Source organism: Bradysia coprophila, unplaced genomic scaffold (assembly GCF_014529535.1).
Source record: "Bradysia coprophila strain Holo2 unplaced genomic scaffold, BU_Bcop_v1 contig_297, whole genome shotgun sequence".
NCBI classification, from domain to species: Eukaryota; Metazoa; Arthropoda; class Insecta; order Diptera; family Sciaridae; genus Bradysia; species Bradysia coprophila.
This window is the reverse complement of record NW_023503555.1, coordinates 743082-760671: the sequence shown is the minus strand read 5'-3', so window position 1 is coordinate 760671 and position 17590 is coordinate 743082. Positions and strand designations below refer to the sequence as shown.

Below are 17590 nucleotides of genomic sequence, written 5' to 3'. Positions count from 1 at the left end.
GTCAAAGAGTTGACCTCATTTTCGTCCCCGCAGCATGAAATAGTTTTTTGTTCACAAAGGGAAAAATAAAAGTTGGAAATTGCAGTTTGTGGGTATTGCTTGCGGTCAGAGTATAGTCAACACAATGTTTTTTACCACCAAAACTCCCGAAGTTGCGGCAAGGTGAGAAGATGACTGTTTTCTCGTCTGCCTGCGTTGTGAAAACCTTATTTACTCCACTCAAGCACTGAGAAAATGAAGATTTGTCTGATAACTGTTCGAGCGAAAAAATGTCTCTTTTCTCCCCGCTTGTTTTGACAGAGAATGAAGTAGGATTTTTCTACCCCGAACGGTCACTTTTTTGGTTTTGAAAAATTATGTAACAAATTGATGTTTTTGATTCGTTTTTGTTCACATCTAGAAGATAATAGAAAATTCGAACTCGAACGATTTTCTGTCCTCTTTGGCTGCAAGACTATGCTCTTGTTGGAATGTCCTATTTTATTCCCTTGGTAAACATATAACTATTATAAAGCTAAGAAACTGAGAGATTATTTTATTTACTGGTGTGTTTCCCTATGGAGATAAAAAACGCATTATTTCATGCTGTTAAACTTTGTTTTGAAAATAGCGTACATAAATATGGGATTAAGATGGAAAATAGTCATTTTCTCCCCTCAGATGGAACTTTGGAAGCCTTTGTTGTAAAAACGTTGTGTTAACCTCGGAAGAAAAGTGGGAAATTTCATGTTCTCGGGTGTCTTGTGGTCTAGGTCAACAAATAACTATGCTCGGGTGAATCATCCTCGTAAAAGCGTATACATGAAGCATTCCGTTCTTGCCCGGGAGATGCTACGGCCCTGAGCTGAAACTGCAATAACAATTTCGTGTCTGTATTTTGTATCTGTGTTTTGCACGTCACACCTACCTATAACTTTGGAATTTACAGAACTTTTAGTATTTGATGGCAATGCTTGAATCCAAGTCCAGTCCTAATTAAAAACGATTACTGGTTAATCAACTTCAAGTACCAATGACGAGACCAACGAATGTAATCATTCAGTTATTTATTAAAAAAATGTAAATAACATCCGCTTTAACCAAAGCACCTAGCTCAGCAGTAGAATATTGCCTCTGTCATATGGAAAGAAAGTCAAATGGAATAATTTAACCTTTTCACACAATCCACGCCATTAGTCGTATAAATTTATACGTCAGAGAGAGCTTTTTTCCCCTTTGTTACGATCTGTCAGTTTTTCGATTTTGCGATTTAGTATGGAAATGAAAACTAAAATTGAGATATCTTTGCTGTTTTAAGTTGTTTTTCATATTTTTTTGGTACAAAATGTTTTAAAGTGTGTTTGGAATTGACATTAATAAAATAATAAAATAGAAAAAAATATTTTCACACAATCTGTTATTTCCAATCGATTCCAAACACATTTTAAAACATTTTGGTCCAAAAAATATAAAAAACCACTTAAAACAGCAAAGATATCTCAATTTTAGTTTTCATTTCCATACTAAATCGCAAAATATAAAAACTGACAGATCGTAACAAAGGGGAAAAAAGCTCTCTCTGACGTATAAATTTATACGACTGATGGCGTGGATTTATACGACTAATGGCGTGGATTGTCTTTTGTCTCATGTAATTTGTTGCGTTTCTTCCGCCAAATGCAACACCGCACAAATTTGCAGCGCCACACTTATCAATCTCCGCAGTACAAAATATGGGGCCATGTTCACTTTTAAATGACATTTAAAGATATTTTTGCAAAGATCGCACGAGTATAATTCTGACGTGAAACGACAATACGAATATTCTCTCTCACATAAAAGACTTTTAATCCATTATCACATGCGGAATGTCGTTGACATGTTTGGGTCCAACGCATGGAATTTTGCGCGGAGAATGTTACTTTTTTTTGAGTGTGTGAAGCATGGACTTTTGCACGGAGGAAACATTTGTATGTGAGAAAAGTCTATATAAGCCGGTTGCAATATATATCTGTATTGTAGTTACTCGTTGACTAGAGCCCAATTAACTACTAAAAAAAATCGTTTTTCGTAAATTTATAAAGAATATAACAATGGAAACATACCAAAGTTGTATCCACGCCATATTTAAAAGACTGTGCTTGTCTTGTCGGACGAAGAAATACCTTGAACAAGCCTTTAAGTATTCGAAGGAAATCGTGGAGGCTTCGATTAAAATCCGGCGTGTTGGCATAAGAACCAAAGTCGATCTGCACACCGTATGTTCATCCGGAAAGAGCCATGTTCGATCGTTTGCAGACTTACGGCGACGCAACCGTGGGATGCCGGATCAGTTCGATTGCCGTTGCAAAGATAATTTGAATAGAAAACGGAGACGGCTCACATTGAATTCGGACTGTGCTGTTTGCTGCGTTCGTCAAGACGCGCACGTGTTGCAAGCGAAAAAAGGAAGTCGAAAACGTTTTCAAATTTTCGAAGCATGTGGTTGAAGTATCGATAACATCGTCCAAGGATAGAAACGCAATTTTATATACAGTCTGCAAATCCGGTAAGACTTTACATTCGTAAACTTGGAGAACTAGGAAAACTCAACATCAACGACCCGAATCAGTACGATTGTAATTGCAAGGAAAACTTATCGAAAAAGCGTGCGGAAGCAACAAACATAATCCGATGCAAAACCCCGAAATCCGAGCGAAACCCAGAGCATTAGCGTTTAGTTACAAAGATTACCGTTGGCCGTTGGGCAAAGTTACAAAGTTTCAAGGGTGGGAAAACTACCTCTACGATGATTTACTCAGTGAACAGTGACGGCAAGAATGCTGTGTATTTTCCCGACGCCCAAGTGGGAACCACCATTTACGAATGTAAATCGAAGTTTAGAGCAAGCGTTGATGCTGAAATTAAGTTAAAAATCGCGTTTACAAGAAAATAGAGAAATGTTACTTAACAGTTTGAGAAACCATGCTGGTACTCTACCTCGACCACATAAATGTTTGATTTGCGGCAAAGCGTTCAAAAGCGTCATCTTTCCGATCACTTGAAAACCCACGTAAGTATGTACCACTGAAGGTGTTCATTACATGCACATGTAATAACAACGATTCATTAATTCGTGACAATTTATGAGACTCGCGAACTGACTCGTGTGTTTTAAGCAACTCGCTTTGGACACTGGTATTTTTACTCGTGTAGTTGTGTACCTCGCCTTCGGCTCGGATATGTACGTTCTACACTTGCCAAAATAACAGTTTCTCACGTTTCACTCGTATCACAAAATTAATCACTCATGTAATGAATGATTTCCGCAGCATCCCATGTAATCTACTATTTCTGCGACTTGAGTGCGCCATCATAAAAGTGGAATATTTCAATATTTGAAAAATGTACTGAAAAATAAAACCCTTTTTTTCAAACTACGATATAAATGCGACCGAACGGTTTTTCGAGGTACGTAGTAGAACAAGTTTTTGTTTTCTAAATGAAATTTGTATCGTTTGAAAATAAATTTGGTCAATAGCCCCCGATCAATTACAGGGAATTCCCGAAGAAGTTTCTAATATTTTGCGTCAATAGTCTAGAGTTGTGGTATAATCTGCGCAATGAAATATTTTACCTTCCATGTGATCGGCTTTTCGTACACATGTTGCCCAGAGGAATATATCATTCTTCTTGCTGGGAATCGTGAGTGATCGTAGTGCGTTGGTCCCATTCATGTTTGAGGTTGAACGATGCCAAAAATCAATAGAGAAATATTTATTAATGAGCATACAGATAATATGAACTTTTTTATAACTTTCAATACGATGGTACGCAAAGATACAAATGTATTTCGACCCCTGTCGATGGTCTCAATTAAAGAAATTATTTGCATATATAGGTAAGATGTTTGATGATCTACTATAACCTAACCAGTAACAACCGTATGCACAAATTTCCATCGCTTAGTCATTTGAGCGACAACTTGTTGGTCAACTTTATTTTTCAACCCATCCGACCATTAAATTAAGCAGTCTGCAGGTAGCGGACGATCATTAACAACGTTGTTAAAAGTATTCTCTTCTTTTGGTTTTGCTTGCCTCGACCTTCAACTTCAACCAATAACGTAAGTAAACAAAATATTATTGAAACAAAAGTATTAATTCAGCTCGAACGGCTTATGTGTCGCGTGTGTTTTATGTGTTAATTTTTAATTAAAAGAAAATGATCAACATCAAGAATCAAGAGTCAATCCATAAAAAGTTGGTTTTTATCTTGATGCCAAAAAAAATCGCAAATATTGTAAAGAAGATATGGCAGGTTTCGATTATCAAGGTCTTGGAGCACATTAAATGTTCAAAAGATTTAAAGATTTCGTAAAAACATTTAAATTCTATTAGAGTGATTAAACTTTTAGTTGTTACCGTCCGAATATTTGCAATATAGTTGTGGCACCTTTTATCAGGAAGCCAATAAAAAACATTTCAGGCAGGAAAGTGAAAAATCATTTCAATTTTCATTCAAGGGATTTTCTTGAAAGTGGACCCAGGCTCCATAGGAAATATTTTTTAGCGACATTTTGCTTATATGTCCAAATTCAAAGGTCGAAAAAGAGTGTTTTTTGTCTGTGAACTACTGTCGCTAAAGACTCTGGACATTATATGTGTGGAAGCTCATTGAACAGATATCTTAACCATTGTTCGAAAATAACAAAAATAATGTTTCAGTCAAAGGCCGGATATTTTGATGAACTTCAAAAGGTGATTTCTCACACCTGACAAATATTTATGTTCACTGAGGAAAAAGAGTGGAAAATCTCACTTGTAGCTGGTAATTTTGACTCCAGGTAATCTACAATAGCTGTAGGGGCGCTTAAAAAAATACAGCTGTCGCAACTATTGTAGATTAACTGGAGCCAAAATTACCAGCTACAGGTGAGATTTTTAACTTTTTTCCTCAGTGTTTGGATATTTGCAAATTCTCGAAATTCTTGAAAATTCCAGGCCCTGCTAGTAATCGTACCTAGCCGTAAAAAATTTATGTTATAGAAAATGAAAAGATTTGGATCTAACACTTGCCCAAATATTAAATATTAAACAATCGAAGTAAAAGATTCGATAACGATGGTGATATACTTGTTGTCTGTGAAAGGATAAGTAACAGTTACAGGAAATAGCGCGGGTGAGTTCCAAATAGTTACAGAATCTTTATGAAAAATTAATTGATTCTTTAAAGCTCAAAACACACAAGACATAGAAAACGTATTTCGACCAAAATCTTCATTGTTCTAATGCTTTACGAAACTATACAAAGCGAATTTTGCAAATTTTTGAAACTTGTCGAATTAAAAATTTCAGAAATTTTCAAGAATTAAATTCTCGAAAATTTCTGAAAGTGCTTGAAATTCTAAAATTCAAGAATTTTTAGGAATTAATTTGTTGAAATTACTGATATTCCTGAAAAATTAGAAAAGAACCGCTTGTTGGACTAGCTTAGGGCCACAAAAAGAAAATGAACCTAAAAACAGACTTCTTAAATCAGTTCCAGTTCTAAATTGACCCTTATTGAAATTTGCATATTAGGAAAATTTAGGAAAAAGTTTTCCCAAAAATTGTTTCTGGAATAAAGTTCTCCTTAGTAGACAGAATTACCATTACTCGTGCACTTCGATGAAAGTGCCTTAATTTTGAGTCGTGAATAGACATCGACGAAGAAATTGCACAATAATAAAGGAAACGTCCCAAATATTACCTCTCCTGCGCCGCCTGCACCCACTCAAAGTTTTCAGTGTAGTGGAATAATGGAATGTCCTCGTAAATGTCTATTTACGCTTCAAAATTTAGAAACTTTCGTGAAAGCGCAATCTGTCAAATGCTAACTTCTCATATTCTCTACAATTACAGGATTAAATTGCGAAATTCCGACAAAATGGAAATCTATATGAGTAACCTCGGTTTACGTCTCATCATCGTTTGTTCGCTTATCACAGTAGGATGGTGTTACAGAAGCTCGGGACATCACTATGACCAACGTCTGTACATTCAATAGTGTGCTTCAATGATTTGCCTATCAAATGAAACTTTTTTTTTAATTTACGCTCTAGATGTGCCCTTTGGATCCATGCAATATGGAAATCAAAATAATGCAAATTGTCCAATGCTTCAACCATTTCCTCCGAATGCTGCTAAAGTCACCGACAACTTACCCTATGAATGTCTTCCCTCGTACTTGAGAAATCGAAACGCGGTCTTAGACGACGACGATGGAACAACGGAATGGGCAGCAGGCAGTAAACCTGATTATAGTTCCGTTGATGCGCTGTTTGTCACTGGTAAATAGTTGCTTCATGTCATATCCACAGCGCATGTCTAATTTTTTCTATCCAATCAGAACGCACAATAATTCATCCGGAAGGTTCAATGGAAGACCGAATTTCAAACTTAATAAAAAACTGGGACAAAGAATTACGCCACAAACGAAATTCAAAACAGTGGGTGACGGTAGTACCGGACAATTACTTCATGGTTAATAACGGTGAACGACTATCGTTGGCGGAAATTTTCCAGATTGGGTCTTACAATATGTTTCTCGGTCGATCGGAATTTTACTCAAGAGACTACATCAACAGTTCAACTGCCGATAACACCTTTCAAACTGCATTGGGCAGCGGATTTGCCATAGAAGTGCTGGAGGTGTTTTCACCACCTCCCAGAGTTTCATTCAAATTCAGACACTGGGGTCACATGACCGGAGCGCTACGATGTCCAATGAGAAATGGCACTTGGTTAAATGTACCGCCACATGGACGCAAAGTGGAATTCTTCGGTAACAGCGTGCTTCATGTGAATGAAAAATATCAGATTATGAGTGTCGAGAATAGCTTCAGGGGCGATGCACTGATGGAACAAATGGTTCTTGGAACTGGAGTTGGAACTCGAACTGGAACGTTGAATGGAAATGGAGGTGTTGAACCAAATCGAGGAAGTGGTGCTTGGTTTTGGTAATCGATTTATAATAATTTACACCAATAAAGGTCAGAATAATCCGAAAATGTTAGTTTCAAATGGCCTATAAAATGCACAGAATGGTCAGTTTAGTAGTTCTGAAGATGTTTCGGAAAATCTTTGAACAGTCAGGTGGTGTTTGTACTCGATCTGTGCTCTTTTTCTAGAGTGTCAAAAATGTAGTCAATACTCAATACTAAAAGGTAACTTTGTCTCCATATCTAACTTGCAACTGTATTGTTCGTAGGGCGTTGAGTGATGATTACCTGGAACCCAAAGTTACCTGCTACAAGTGAACTCTTTTGAACTCTCGTTTGTCAATGTTCAAAAATCCACGTCGAGTGTGGTTTTTCCAGTACTTTCAAAGAAAAATATCTCTTCAAGGAAACGTATTACAAAGCGGTACTGTGGGTGTCATATTATTTTTTGTCTAATGTTGTCATTCCATTCAACCTACGCGTATTCCATACCTTTCCGAAAAGGTCATCAGATCACGCATTCAGCTCTCTTAAATTATCTTTCCGGTTTGTCGATTTTGATCTGGTAGGTGAATGGTAGAGAATTGATGGATTTTTCTAATAAAAATATTGTCAGGTCGAAAAGGTTGTAGCATGAGTCAGGTCAGGATGAAGTGTCAAAGTACAAATTTAGTATTTTGTTGATTACTACCCTAATTTTACACGCTTGAAATAAAGGCAGCACATCCCATTTAACACATCAAAAAATTGGGAGTGCAGTTTTCATTATTTCCGAGAAACCTTTGATCGCATTTGTATGCACAATCGCACTGTTCATGGTACATGGTTCATGTAGAAGTACATGGTAAAGACTATGACTCCGTAATCCCTCGATTGTGGCGCTAACTAGGATTCGTCTTCACAGCTATTCAGTGCCGGACTGGCTCAAAAAAGGCCTTCGGGCGTTGTATGGAGAAATTTTTCAAAAAGCCCTTCGTTGTCATTTATCCATACAAAAATCAAAAGGCCCTTCGGGAATCGCAAGAAAGCCCATTGGGCCAGTCCGGCGCTGCAGCTATTGTTGTCTCATCTAAAGATGAGTAGTGATCTTTGAATTTAATCAAACAATCTCTTTGGAAGCTGAGAATTCTTTAAATTATTTGCTTATATAAAGACGTTCCATAATTCTTCAGGGTCGATAAGATTGCTTTTTAATTAACTTCTTATCTTTAAAAGAAAAGGCAATCACATAGCTAATCGTCAAACAATGGATGCAATAATTTATCGACACGAGCTTCTGAATGAAATCTTTAATAAAAAATTTGGAATTTCCAGAGTGCGTCACTTTACTTTGAGATAAAACGAATTTTCTAATGAACCTACCTTCAAGCATCAAGTTGAGATAACCAATCGAACGCGATCAATTTAGAGGCATTTGCACTGCACTTGCCAATGACATAAAAAATATTTTAGTTGTATGAACTTGTTTGTATAAGTGTAAGTTGAATGTATGATACACTGTCCGATTGTGGTATCTGAAATCCAGATACGCAAATGCTGATGCGTTGACGCAGTTCATAATCATCGTTTCATCTTTCTTTCATTAATTTGAGTCGTTCATTACAGTTAGTTGCTGTTGATCATTCGAAACGAGTTGACGCAGAAACCTGGACACAAAAACAATGAAGAGTACGCTATTCCAATTAAATAATTTCGAATCAAATAAATCGTTTTCAAAAGCTCATTGAAATGACGTAATTTTGAACCGAAATAGGTTTTATTTTCGTCATTACACAATTTTGATTGTGATAGTTGACGGATCCATTACTTGAGAACTATCTTCCGTAATTGTTTGAAAAAAAAGGATTCTTCCTTTCAGAAAATTTCGTCAAAAAAGGACAATTTCTCAATTCGTTCGATTTACGCTCGAGATCTTTGAATTTTATTATTTTTCTTGCAGCTTTGATTACTTTTACGATTCTACTGTTCGTTGTCGCAGCCGAGGTCGCAGCATTGGCTTCAACATGTGAGGAATCTTCACCTGGTTTTTACTATGTTGATCCCGACGATTGTCGTGCTTTCTTCGTATGTCCTGATGAATTTTCGTCACCAATTCGTCAAGTATGTCCCTCTGGGACACACTTTTATGTCGGTCGACAAATGTGTATCCCACCAGAGGAATGCGACTGGTGAACCAACCATGAAGTGTTCAAGTTTTGAAATGAACTTAAATAAAAATTTTGTTGAATTGTTAAGAAGTGGTAGATTATTCGGTTTACTTTTCTATTTTAAAAATTTCCCGAACAGCTGTTTCCTCAACATTGGCCACTTGCGACGCAAATTTCTTTCGAAAAGATTTTGTTTCTAAAATATTTTGGGTCAAACTTTTGCTTTGAAATTTTTAGCTTACAAATGCATCACCTAAAATTATATCAGTTGCGACCTGCGTCGCATTTCCATTTGTAAGGTTTTTTGACTGACATCAGTCAGTAGTTTTGGAATTATAATTTAATTCTTTATCTGTTGATAAGACCGTAAAAAGGTAAGAGATGACCCACATTTCCCTCATAAGCCCGAAGACCGAAACCTACCATTTACAATAATAATAGTCCAGGAGCAGTGCATAAAAATCTAAATCCGGGAGTGATGAGAACAATTCTCTCAATCCATGCAATCGAAGACATACAGAATCTGATCTGGTAATATTTTACGATTCCTCGGGCATGTCGATACATTTGGACGGGACAACTTTCGTGGAACGAATTCAAAACAAAAGAGGATAAAAAGCAGAATAAAAGAAAGTCTCATCAGTCAATGGAGCTGACCCATCCAAATGGTAGCGCCTAGTAATATGCATTCAACGCAAATTGTTTTCAAATTGCTTACTGAACTCTTATTCTGAAGTAATAACGGTGTACATTGAAAGGCTATTACATTTTAAATTAATTCTAATGGAATGATAGCTTTGTGATAGTTCTAACAATGAGCTATTAGGTAACATGAAACCCTTAAAGTTCTGGTTTTGATTAACTTTGCAGTAAATTTATTCTTTTTAAAGGTCAAAGTCAATGAGGATATGTAAAGAAATGTTGACCGAAACAAATCCACTTCTATTGTCTTTACTTTCGACGACTGTGTCGAGCTTTGATAATAATTAGCAATTTTTTCACAACTAGCTCTCCAATCAAAATGCCGATGCTATATTGCATTCCAAAACCCAGTGCGTACAATGCTGATGAAAAATGGTGAATGTCGATTGGCACCACATCAACATCAGACCGAGCACCCAGTAAATATGCCATCCTCCAATTGTGTGCTAAAAAACCATTTTCATACAATTTCCTTATGCCAATTTTAATGATCTCCCTCAGTGGAGACCGTGGAGACTTAGTCGGTAATCCTGGCCCCGTTGGAATTCTCTGTGCATATTTCACTTCTGGTAAGTCGCACAACACATTGTCGGTAAGAAAAGCTACAATGTCGAACACAAAACAATAATTCAAATCGAATTGTATAATAGCGGTGGTCAATTTTCGAAAGAGGCGCGAAGGAAACTGGTTCTCGATAATTGTAGCGAAAACCCCGGAACACACATTTTATTGAGATAGCTTCGAGCGTCTAGATCTAGTGTAAAAGTAACAAAGAACGGAACGACCTTTTTTAGTGAAGGTGAGCGTTAGGGCAGGGCCTATTTTACGGAAACATGTTTCTCGAGTTTCTGAAAGTTTCCAAAATGTTTCTTAAAGTTTCTTAAAGTTTTTTAAGGAAACTTTTCTAGAAACTTTAAGAAACTTTTCAGAAACATTTTGGAAACTTTCAAAAACTTGAGAAACATGTTTCCGTAAAATAGGCCCTGAGTTAGGGTGTAACGTTTTGACGAAAGTATTTTGTTTTTTAAGGCCTCTTGGTAGGTTCGACGCAGAATGGTCCCCTGATCACGAGAATACTAAAAAAAATTGAAGTTCGAAGCTCCCCCCGTGCGCACCTCTGAAAACCGTCTTTTTGGTCCCAAAGCTATAGTGAGATCAGTTCTGGCGACTGTGTGAATTTTTTTTTTGTTAAGTGTACATGATAATTACTCGTAGAGACCGTGGCTTCCATTTGGCATACTTTAAAATTAAAAAAAAAAATTGACTCACCGATGAAAAATTACAAGAGTGCTCCCGACCATGACTTTTTGAGAATTTTTCTGGATTTAAAGCTTGGTGAAATCTGTGGCTGGAAAGCAATATAGTGGTGTCGTCGTAACGCGCATTATCCCCCAGTCCAATAACATCCACAGCGTCCATTAACTTCCCATCTAATAGCGTCCAGTTCAATATCGTCCAGTCCAATAATATCCACTGTCCATTTTCATCCAGTCCAATTATATCCACGTCAATTTCATCCAGTCCAATAATATTCAGCCATCTCAATTTTCCTTATACAAAAAGATTTTCCTTATACAAAATGCGTGGATGTTATTGGACTCGATGAAAATGGACAGTGGATATTGTTGGACTGGATGAAATTGAACTGGATGATGTTAGACTGGATGATATTGAAATGGAAAATATTAGATTGGAAGTTAACGGACACGCAGTGGATGCTCTTGGACTGGGGGATTATTCATGGCACCTGGTGTCGTAGCTCATTTTAAAGGGATTTTCAAGATCTTTCAAACGAATATAGACGAATGTAGACCGGGTTACAGATTCGTTGATCTTCTAGTGTGTAAAATATGATACGAGAAAAACTCAGTGTTGCTGGCGTTAATAATGCAGCTATACTGGGAAAAATGAGCGGTATAAGGAGAAATTTCAAAAAATGTGTAATTTTGATGATTTTTCGATGATCGAAGATACGACAGTTAAAGTACCCCAAAAGTCGGCTATTTCCTCCTAGAGAAGCTGCATGTCAACGCCAGCAATACTGAGAACAATTCGGAACCGTTTTTGCATAAATTCTGTGAAAAATTAAAAAATATGGTTTTTCTCGTACCATTTTTTACACACTGGAAAGTCAACGAATCTGTAACCCGGTGAAACCTTACGTCGAGTCTATATTCGTTTGAAAGTTCTTTAAAATGAGCTATGACACCACTATATTGCTTTCCAGTCACAGATTTCACCAAGCTTTAAATCCAGAAAAATTCTCAAAAAGTCATGGTCGGGAGCACTTCTTGTAATTTTTCATCGGTGAGTCAACTTCTTTTTAATTTTAAAGTATGCCAAATTGAACTCTACGAGTAATTATCATATACACTTAACAACTTTTTTTTCACACAGTCGCCAGTACTGATTTCACTATAGCTTTGGGACCAAAAAGTCAGTTTTCAGAGGTGCGCATGGAAGCTTCGAACTTCATTTTTTTTATTATTTTCGTGATCACCCTAGTGAGCATGGTCTAGTGTACTCGAAAATTTTAAACTTTTTGATTTTTTTCCACCTGAACAAAGGCCTGAAAAGTGATGTTTTTAGTATATTACACACATGATCATGTCACATACAATTTAGTATCTCAAACGAATAGTGTCAAATGTGTCCATCTGTGTTAAATGCCAACATCATGATTTTTTGGTACATTCGAACTGAATTCTCCTCTCGAATATGTTGGAAAAAGTCTCTCACGTATGGTACATCGTCCATAACGAAATCCAGTTCACTGTTCAACAATGAGACAGTTTTTGTAGTCTTTGGAGCTTCCATTAGCAGAGATCCTGTTTATTATCACAAAAAATGTACGCACCTCCCAAAATAATGACGTGCTCTAAGCTAATTATAATTACCTACGATAAACGAATCATAATACTGATAAATAAAGAAAGAAAAAAGTAAGGTCGTCAGTGTAAGCACACGTGATGAGATAAAAGTCGGTTCTCTTGTATAATAACCTGTGTAAGATTTTAGTAAGGGGCCGTTCACAAATTTAACAGATTTTTCGAAACCTTCTTCTTCGTCACGCAAAAAGGGTCAAAATTAGCCTAACTGCGCGACGTCATATGTGAACAGTCTCGCACAGTAGATAATTATGATAAAAATCATGATTTTAGTGGTTCATATGTAATGACTTAATTGAGATAGACTGACATCTTTGAAAGTTAACACTGAACTTTAGCTTCACTTTTTCAGTTATGTCGTAGGTACCCATTGTTCTCTCATTTATGTCATTCCATTCGTTCACAAATTTTTGGTTTATACCAAGGTTTATATATGACAAGGTTACGCGATCACAATTATTTCAATGGGCCATATTCCAACAAAAACACTAACTCAAACTGCATTTCAACTGACCTGAAATTGTGCTACAATTTTGTTCCATCTGCATTTAAACCACCCCAATTTTTTACACGACGTATCGTCATTTTGATGCTAAACATTTCCATCAGATGTTTTAATGCATGTAGCTGCTCCTGCTTAAGCTGTCGAGATTTTCGGTATCTGATTGAAAGAAGAGATTGGAGAGAATGAAAAGATAAATCGAAATATCTCAGGCGTCCCACTTGTCCGAAATGTCCGAAATTTTACACATTTGTCCGAAATGTCCGAAATTTTCTTCAAGATTTGACTGGAATGACATATTGAAATTTATAAAACCGTCTATACAAAAAAAAATCGCCTGCGGCGCGCTACACAAACTTTTAATTGTACTTTCAATCTACCAATATTTTCTACCGAACTTTTCATCGCAATGAATATTTGAATAAATATTTTGCCTCAATTTCTGAAAACAGTAACATTGAGTAACACTAAATACATCTAAAATTCTACCAAGTTCTTGATTTTAGAAACTACTTCTTTTTTGAAATCTTTTCCTTGAAGTTTTAAGTACGAGACATACTTTCTTTTACAATGAGAAAATTTCTGGATCTAAATAAGTTTTGCTCGCTTCGCTCGTACTTGTTATTTCACTTTTTTTTTTCAATAAGTGACTTCCTTAAGAGGAACCGGTACTTTGCTGAAAAGCATACATTTGGCCGACAATGAGCTGTTTATGAAAATTTTGTTAAACTGCTCACTTTTCTCAGAGCTGGTCAAACGACTACAACCAAAACTAATTTTTATTTAAAGCTAACTAATTCGTGGTCAGAATTGCGGTCGTACATTTTTCAAAAAGGACCGGTGCCTCTAAATAATTTTTGACTAAACGAAGCAAACTCTTGCGAAAAATTTCAGAGAAAATATGTTTTGATCAAAGAATTGAAAATTGTACATAAAATACGCTTTATGCTTTCGGCAGAAACTATTATCATCCCGGTATGACGGGCTTTTTCATGTTTTCCCCGAAGCTCCTTTTGGTAGCCAGTTCGGCACTGGACAATCTTGAATATGTTCGGCCAGGCTTCAGTTAATTAAAGAATTTAACACTAACTTTTGTAGAAAGCTGTTAGATTTCGGGTCCCCTATTCTGGTCTCACGTTGTGAAAATCTTCTACTTTAAAAAAAACTTCAGCAAATTTTTTGTATATCCTGCTCATTTCATTTAAAACCTTGTTTTTTGTTGATTGAATGGTTTCAAATGACTTGAGAGCACCTCGGTTTGCGATTTTTTAGTGAAAATTAAAAAAAAAAATTGTCCGAAATCTTTACAGTAAATGTCCGAAAATTGGAACAAGCACCAGACAAAACAGAATTTTGCCAAAAACAATTTGCGCCACAAACTAGCAGTGCTTGCGTTCAGGAGAAGAATACGTCACCTAGAATGATTTCAGTTGTTTTTGAAGTGAGGATAAGAATAATTGTGTTGAATCAAACCCTAAAAGTAAGAGCCAAATAATGCAAGTAGTTTTACCATTTGAGTCAAATGCTGTGTTGGAATCAACCTACTAACCCATCACTAATCCCAAAAGTCCAGGAAGGAACCAAATAAATTAGGAAAATCACTTAAAGACCTGAAGTTCGAGAATTGGGAAGACTTGACCTCAAGAAGGCATTTCCTGCAAGAAATCCATGTAATACGAACATTGTCCGTCACCTCCAACCCTATTCCCAGTAGCAGCTCCACACAATGATGACCTAGAAACCACCTCTTTTCGGTAAGACGTTGGTTTTTCTCAATGGTAAGGATGCCCAAATTTTTTAAATGTTCATTTTAATGTCTGAGTTTGGGAAACTACCGGGCCAGCGAGAGTTGGAATGAACGGCATCTCACATTAACTGTAACGTAACACGCCCTAAATTTTTCTTACTAACTCCACTCGTAGGCTAGTGTTGAAAAATTCAACATTGTAAAACTTAGTGCACAGACTTCCCTCCCCATTTCCGTAACTCTTCTTAATGGTAACATTGTTCAGACGCAGAATTCGGCACCAAAAGCGATATCAGTTATTTTGTAAGTAAAGTTTCAAGTACCGGGGTCACATCTAATCTGTCCAGTGTGTGTTTTTTGCCGAAAATCGAATACACACAAAAGTCTTCAGTTTTAACGACAAACAATTTAATTTATTTATTTTTAAAGTAATAAATATTTTTTCTTTTAATTTTTCATTTTTTTTTTTTATTTTGTTGAGACCATTCAATGTTACACATTTAATACAAGTTTTTAATTTTAAAAAGAGAGGGAAAAAATGTACATTTGATTATTAACACAGTGGAACCAGAAGGGGGTCTTTTCTTGTCATAAATATAGGTAAATATTTTATTCTGAGAGAGAGGACGAAATACATTTAAGTTAAGGATGAAGGTAATTATACATATTGACGGTTGTTTGTATAGGACTTTAAGTATTATTTATGTTATCGTGTCCATGATGAATAATAGTAATGACTTTAATTATTACTTTGTTTAGGATTAAATCAGTTTGTTGGTTGGTTTGTGGGTTTGCCTGTATTCAAAACTATACAATGTACATTTATATTTTGGTAATTCTTTTGTTTTTTGTTTGTTTTTTTTTTTCTTTTCTTTTTTTCTTAAAATATAATTTATGTTTTTATGTTCATATTTTGATTTTGCGACGAAAAAAAATCGTTTTTTTTGGCTGGAGGATTTACTTCTTAAAACATGAAATCGGATTGAAATAGCACTGACGATATCTCACTTGACGCTTCATTTCCGGTAGCCGATACATTGGGTCCCAATACGGACCGCCACCGTTCGACGGCTTTCGCAAATACTGCAGCGCTAGACGATCCACCGGACTGGATTCCTCGACACCCATGTAGCCATCGGGACCAGCTAGACGATAGGATGTATAGAATTTTTGGAAATTTTGCAGATCTGCTACTGATGGTTGACTTTCGGATGAATCCTGTTTTTGCGGTAGAAAGAATCAATTGATTAGAGTCAAAATTGTTAGCTGAATTTATAAATTGTTGCTGCTTAAAATGAATCGCATATCATCCATGCTGTTCTAAGAGAAAAGGGTGAAATTCGTGCCGCTTTATATTCCAATGGAGGATAACAAACCTAACTCAACATAAGACTTATGTCATAAGTTTTTACTTTTTGTGGGTTTTGTTTGATTCTTTCGTTCCACATATTCCACATGCATTTCATCATCTTTTGTTGACAACATAGGTCATAGGTCAAGTGTACGTTTGAAATGCCATACTAGTAAAGAAATTCTATCCACGTTATCTCTCAATGAAGGAACAAAACCTTTAACAAAACTAAAGCCTAAAGAGAGTGAGGTTACGTTTGAAAGCATTATGATCTATAAAGTTCAGCCTTTCCTAAAATGCTTGTGCGAATTGAGTCTCTTGTTACCAGAGTTGTTAAACTCTTTACAAACGGTTACATCATGATTATAAATCTCTTACTGCTTTTGTTAAATGTTTAGCAGTGATTAATGCAAAATCTTTTACTTCATTAGTCTTAACTTATATACTCGTGAGGGCTCGTAAATCTAGAGTAGTCATAACCTTCAAATTTTCATATCAAGTGAGTTCTTTATGCTTGTATAATGTCACTGCGTGACGAAACTTGAATACAAAACAACAGTACCGGACTGACTCAAAAAAGCCCATCGGGGCCTCATGCAACTCAATTTAAAAAGGCCCACAAATTAAAAATTCTCATACAAAAATCCAAAAGGCCCATCGGGAATCCCCCGAATTCACCATATGGCCAGTCCGGGCAAGGCTCATCGGGAATCCCCCGAATTCACCATATGGCCAGTCCGGGCGTGCAAAACAAGGGGTTAAATGACCGTTCATAAAATCTCTTGCTTTTCCTTGTTCTGGGGTCGTTGGCACGCCGTAAGTGTGCCGAAAATTTGAATTTTAAGTGAACGATTCGATTAAAAAGTGAACCTAAAAATACATTTCAACGCTTCACTGTATGAAAATGACGCTACGTTAAAAAGACCTCCGCACTTTTCATTTTGAATTTCGACCGCACTTACGGCGTGAATTGACATCTTACGAGAAGTTAGCTTATGAAGTTAGAGACTGTAACGTCGGTACAAATCTCGACAAGGAGTATCCATCAGATACTCAAAACTTCCGAGAGTGTGGGGTTTTTTATGGAAACGGACAGTTCAACACTCGTTTCCCTCAAGGTTTTGGCTACTTTTTAACAAAAGAAATGGAATTCGATGGGACACACTCTACGTAGACCCAGCGAGGACTAGCGAAAGCTGCGCTTGATTGGAACCCGCAGCTACCGCAGCTACCAAGGAAAAACCTGGAATGAAGTCAACGCCTTAGCGCAGAATCGTGTTCGCTGGGGACAATTTGTTGTTGCCCTACGCTCC

At 36.5% G+C, this 17590-nt stretch overlaps 2 protein-coding genes and 1 long non-coding RNA gene across 3 annotated transcripts in view; 2 read left to right on the top strand and 1 right to left on the bottom strand.

The window, feature by feature from the left end:
• Positions 1–3923: 3923 nt before the first annotated feature.
• On the top strand, positions 3924–7009 carry LOC119078682 (pathogen-related protein-like). Its single transcript, XM_037186339.1, has 4 exons — positions 3924–4084; positions 5862–5989; positions 6062–6289; positions 6349–7009. The coding sequence occupies exons 2-4, from the start codon at positions 5887–5889 to the stop codon at positions 6960–6962; spliced, it is 945 nt and encodes a 314-aa protein (XP_037042234.1). The 5' UTR covers positions 3924–4084; positions 5862–5886; the 3' UTR covers positions 6963–7009.
• Positions 7010–8425: 1416 nt separating this feature from the next.
• Positions 8426–9177, top strand: LOC119078681. Its single transcript, XR_005088045.1, has 2 exons — positions 8426–8608; positions 8880–9177. It is a non-coding gene; the product is annotated as an uncharacterized LOC119078681 (long non-coding RNA).
• A 6499-nt stretch (positions 9178–15676) lies between these two features.
• Positions 15677–17590, bottom strand: part of LOC119078680 — a 34692-nt gene continuing 32778 nt past the window's right edge. Inside the window, exon 3 of the mRNA XM_037186338.1 lies at positions 15677–16144. Coding sequence (XP_037042233.1) covers positions 15884–16144 — 261 coding nt within the window. The 3' untranslated portion in view covers positions 15677–15883. The remainder of the gene's footprint in view (positions 16145–17590) is intronic.

Bases quoted from the DNA above. Each gene is read 5' to 3' on its own strand.
- LOC119078682 (XM_037186339.1), top strand. From the start codon at position 5,887: ATGGAAATCTATATGAGTAACCTCGGTTTACGTCTCATCATCGTTTGT. The intron at 5,990-6,061 runs GTCTGTACATTC...TTTACGCTCTAG, and splicing joins GGGACATCACTATGACCAAC to ATGTGCCCTTTGGATCCATG. The intron at 6,290-6,348 runs GTAAATAGTTGC...CTATCCAATCAG, and splicing joins TGATGCGCTGTTTGTCACTG to AACGCACAATAATTCATCCG.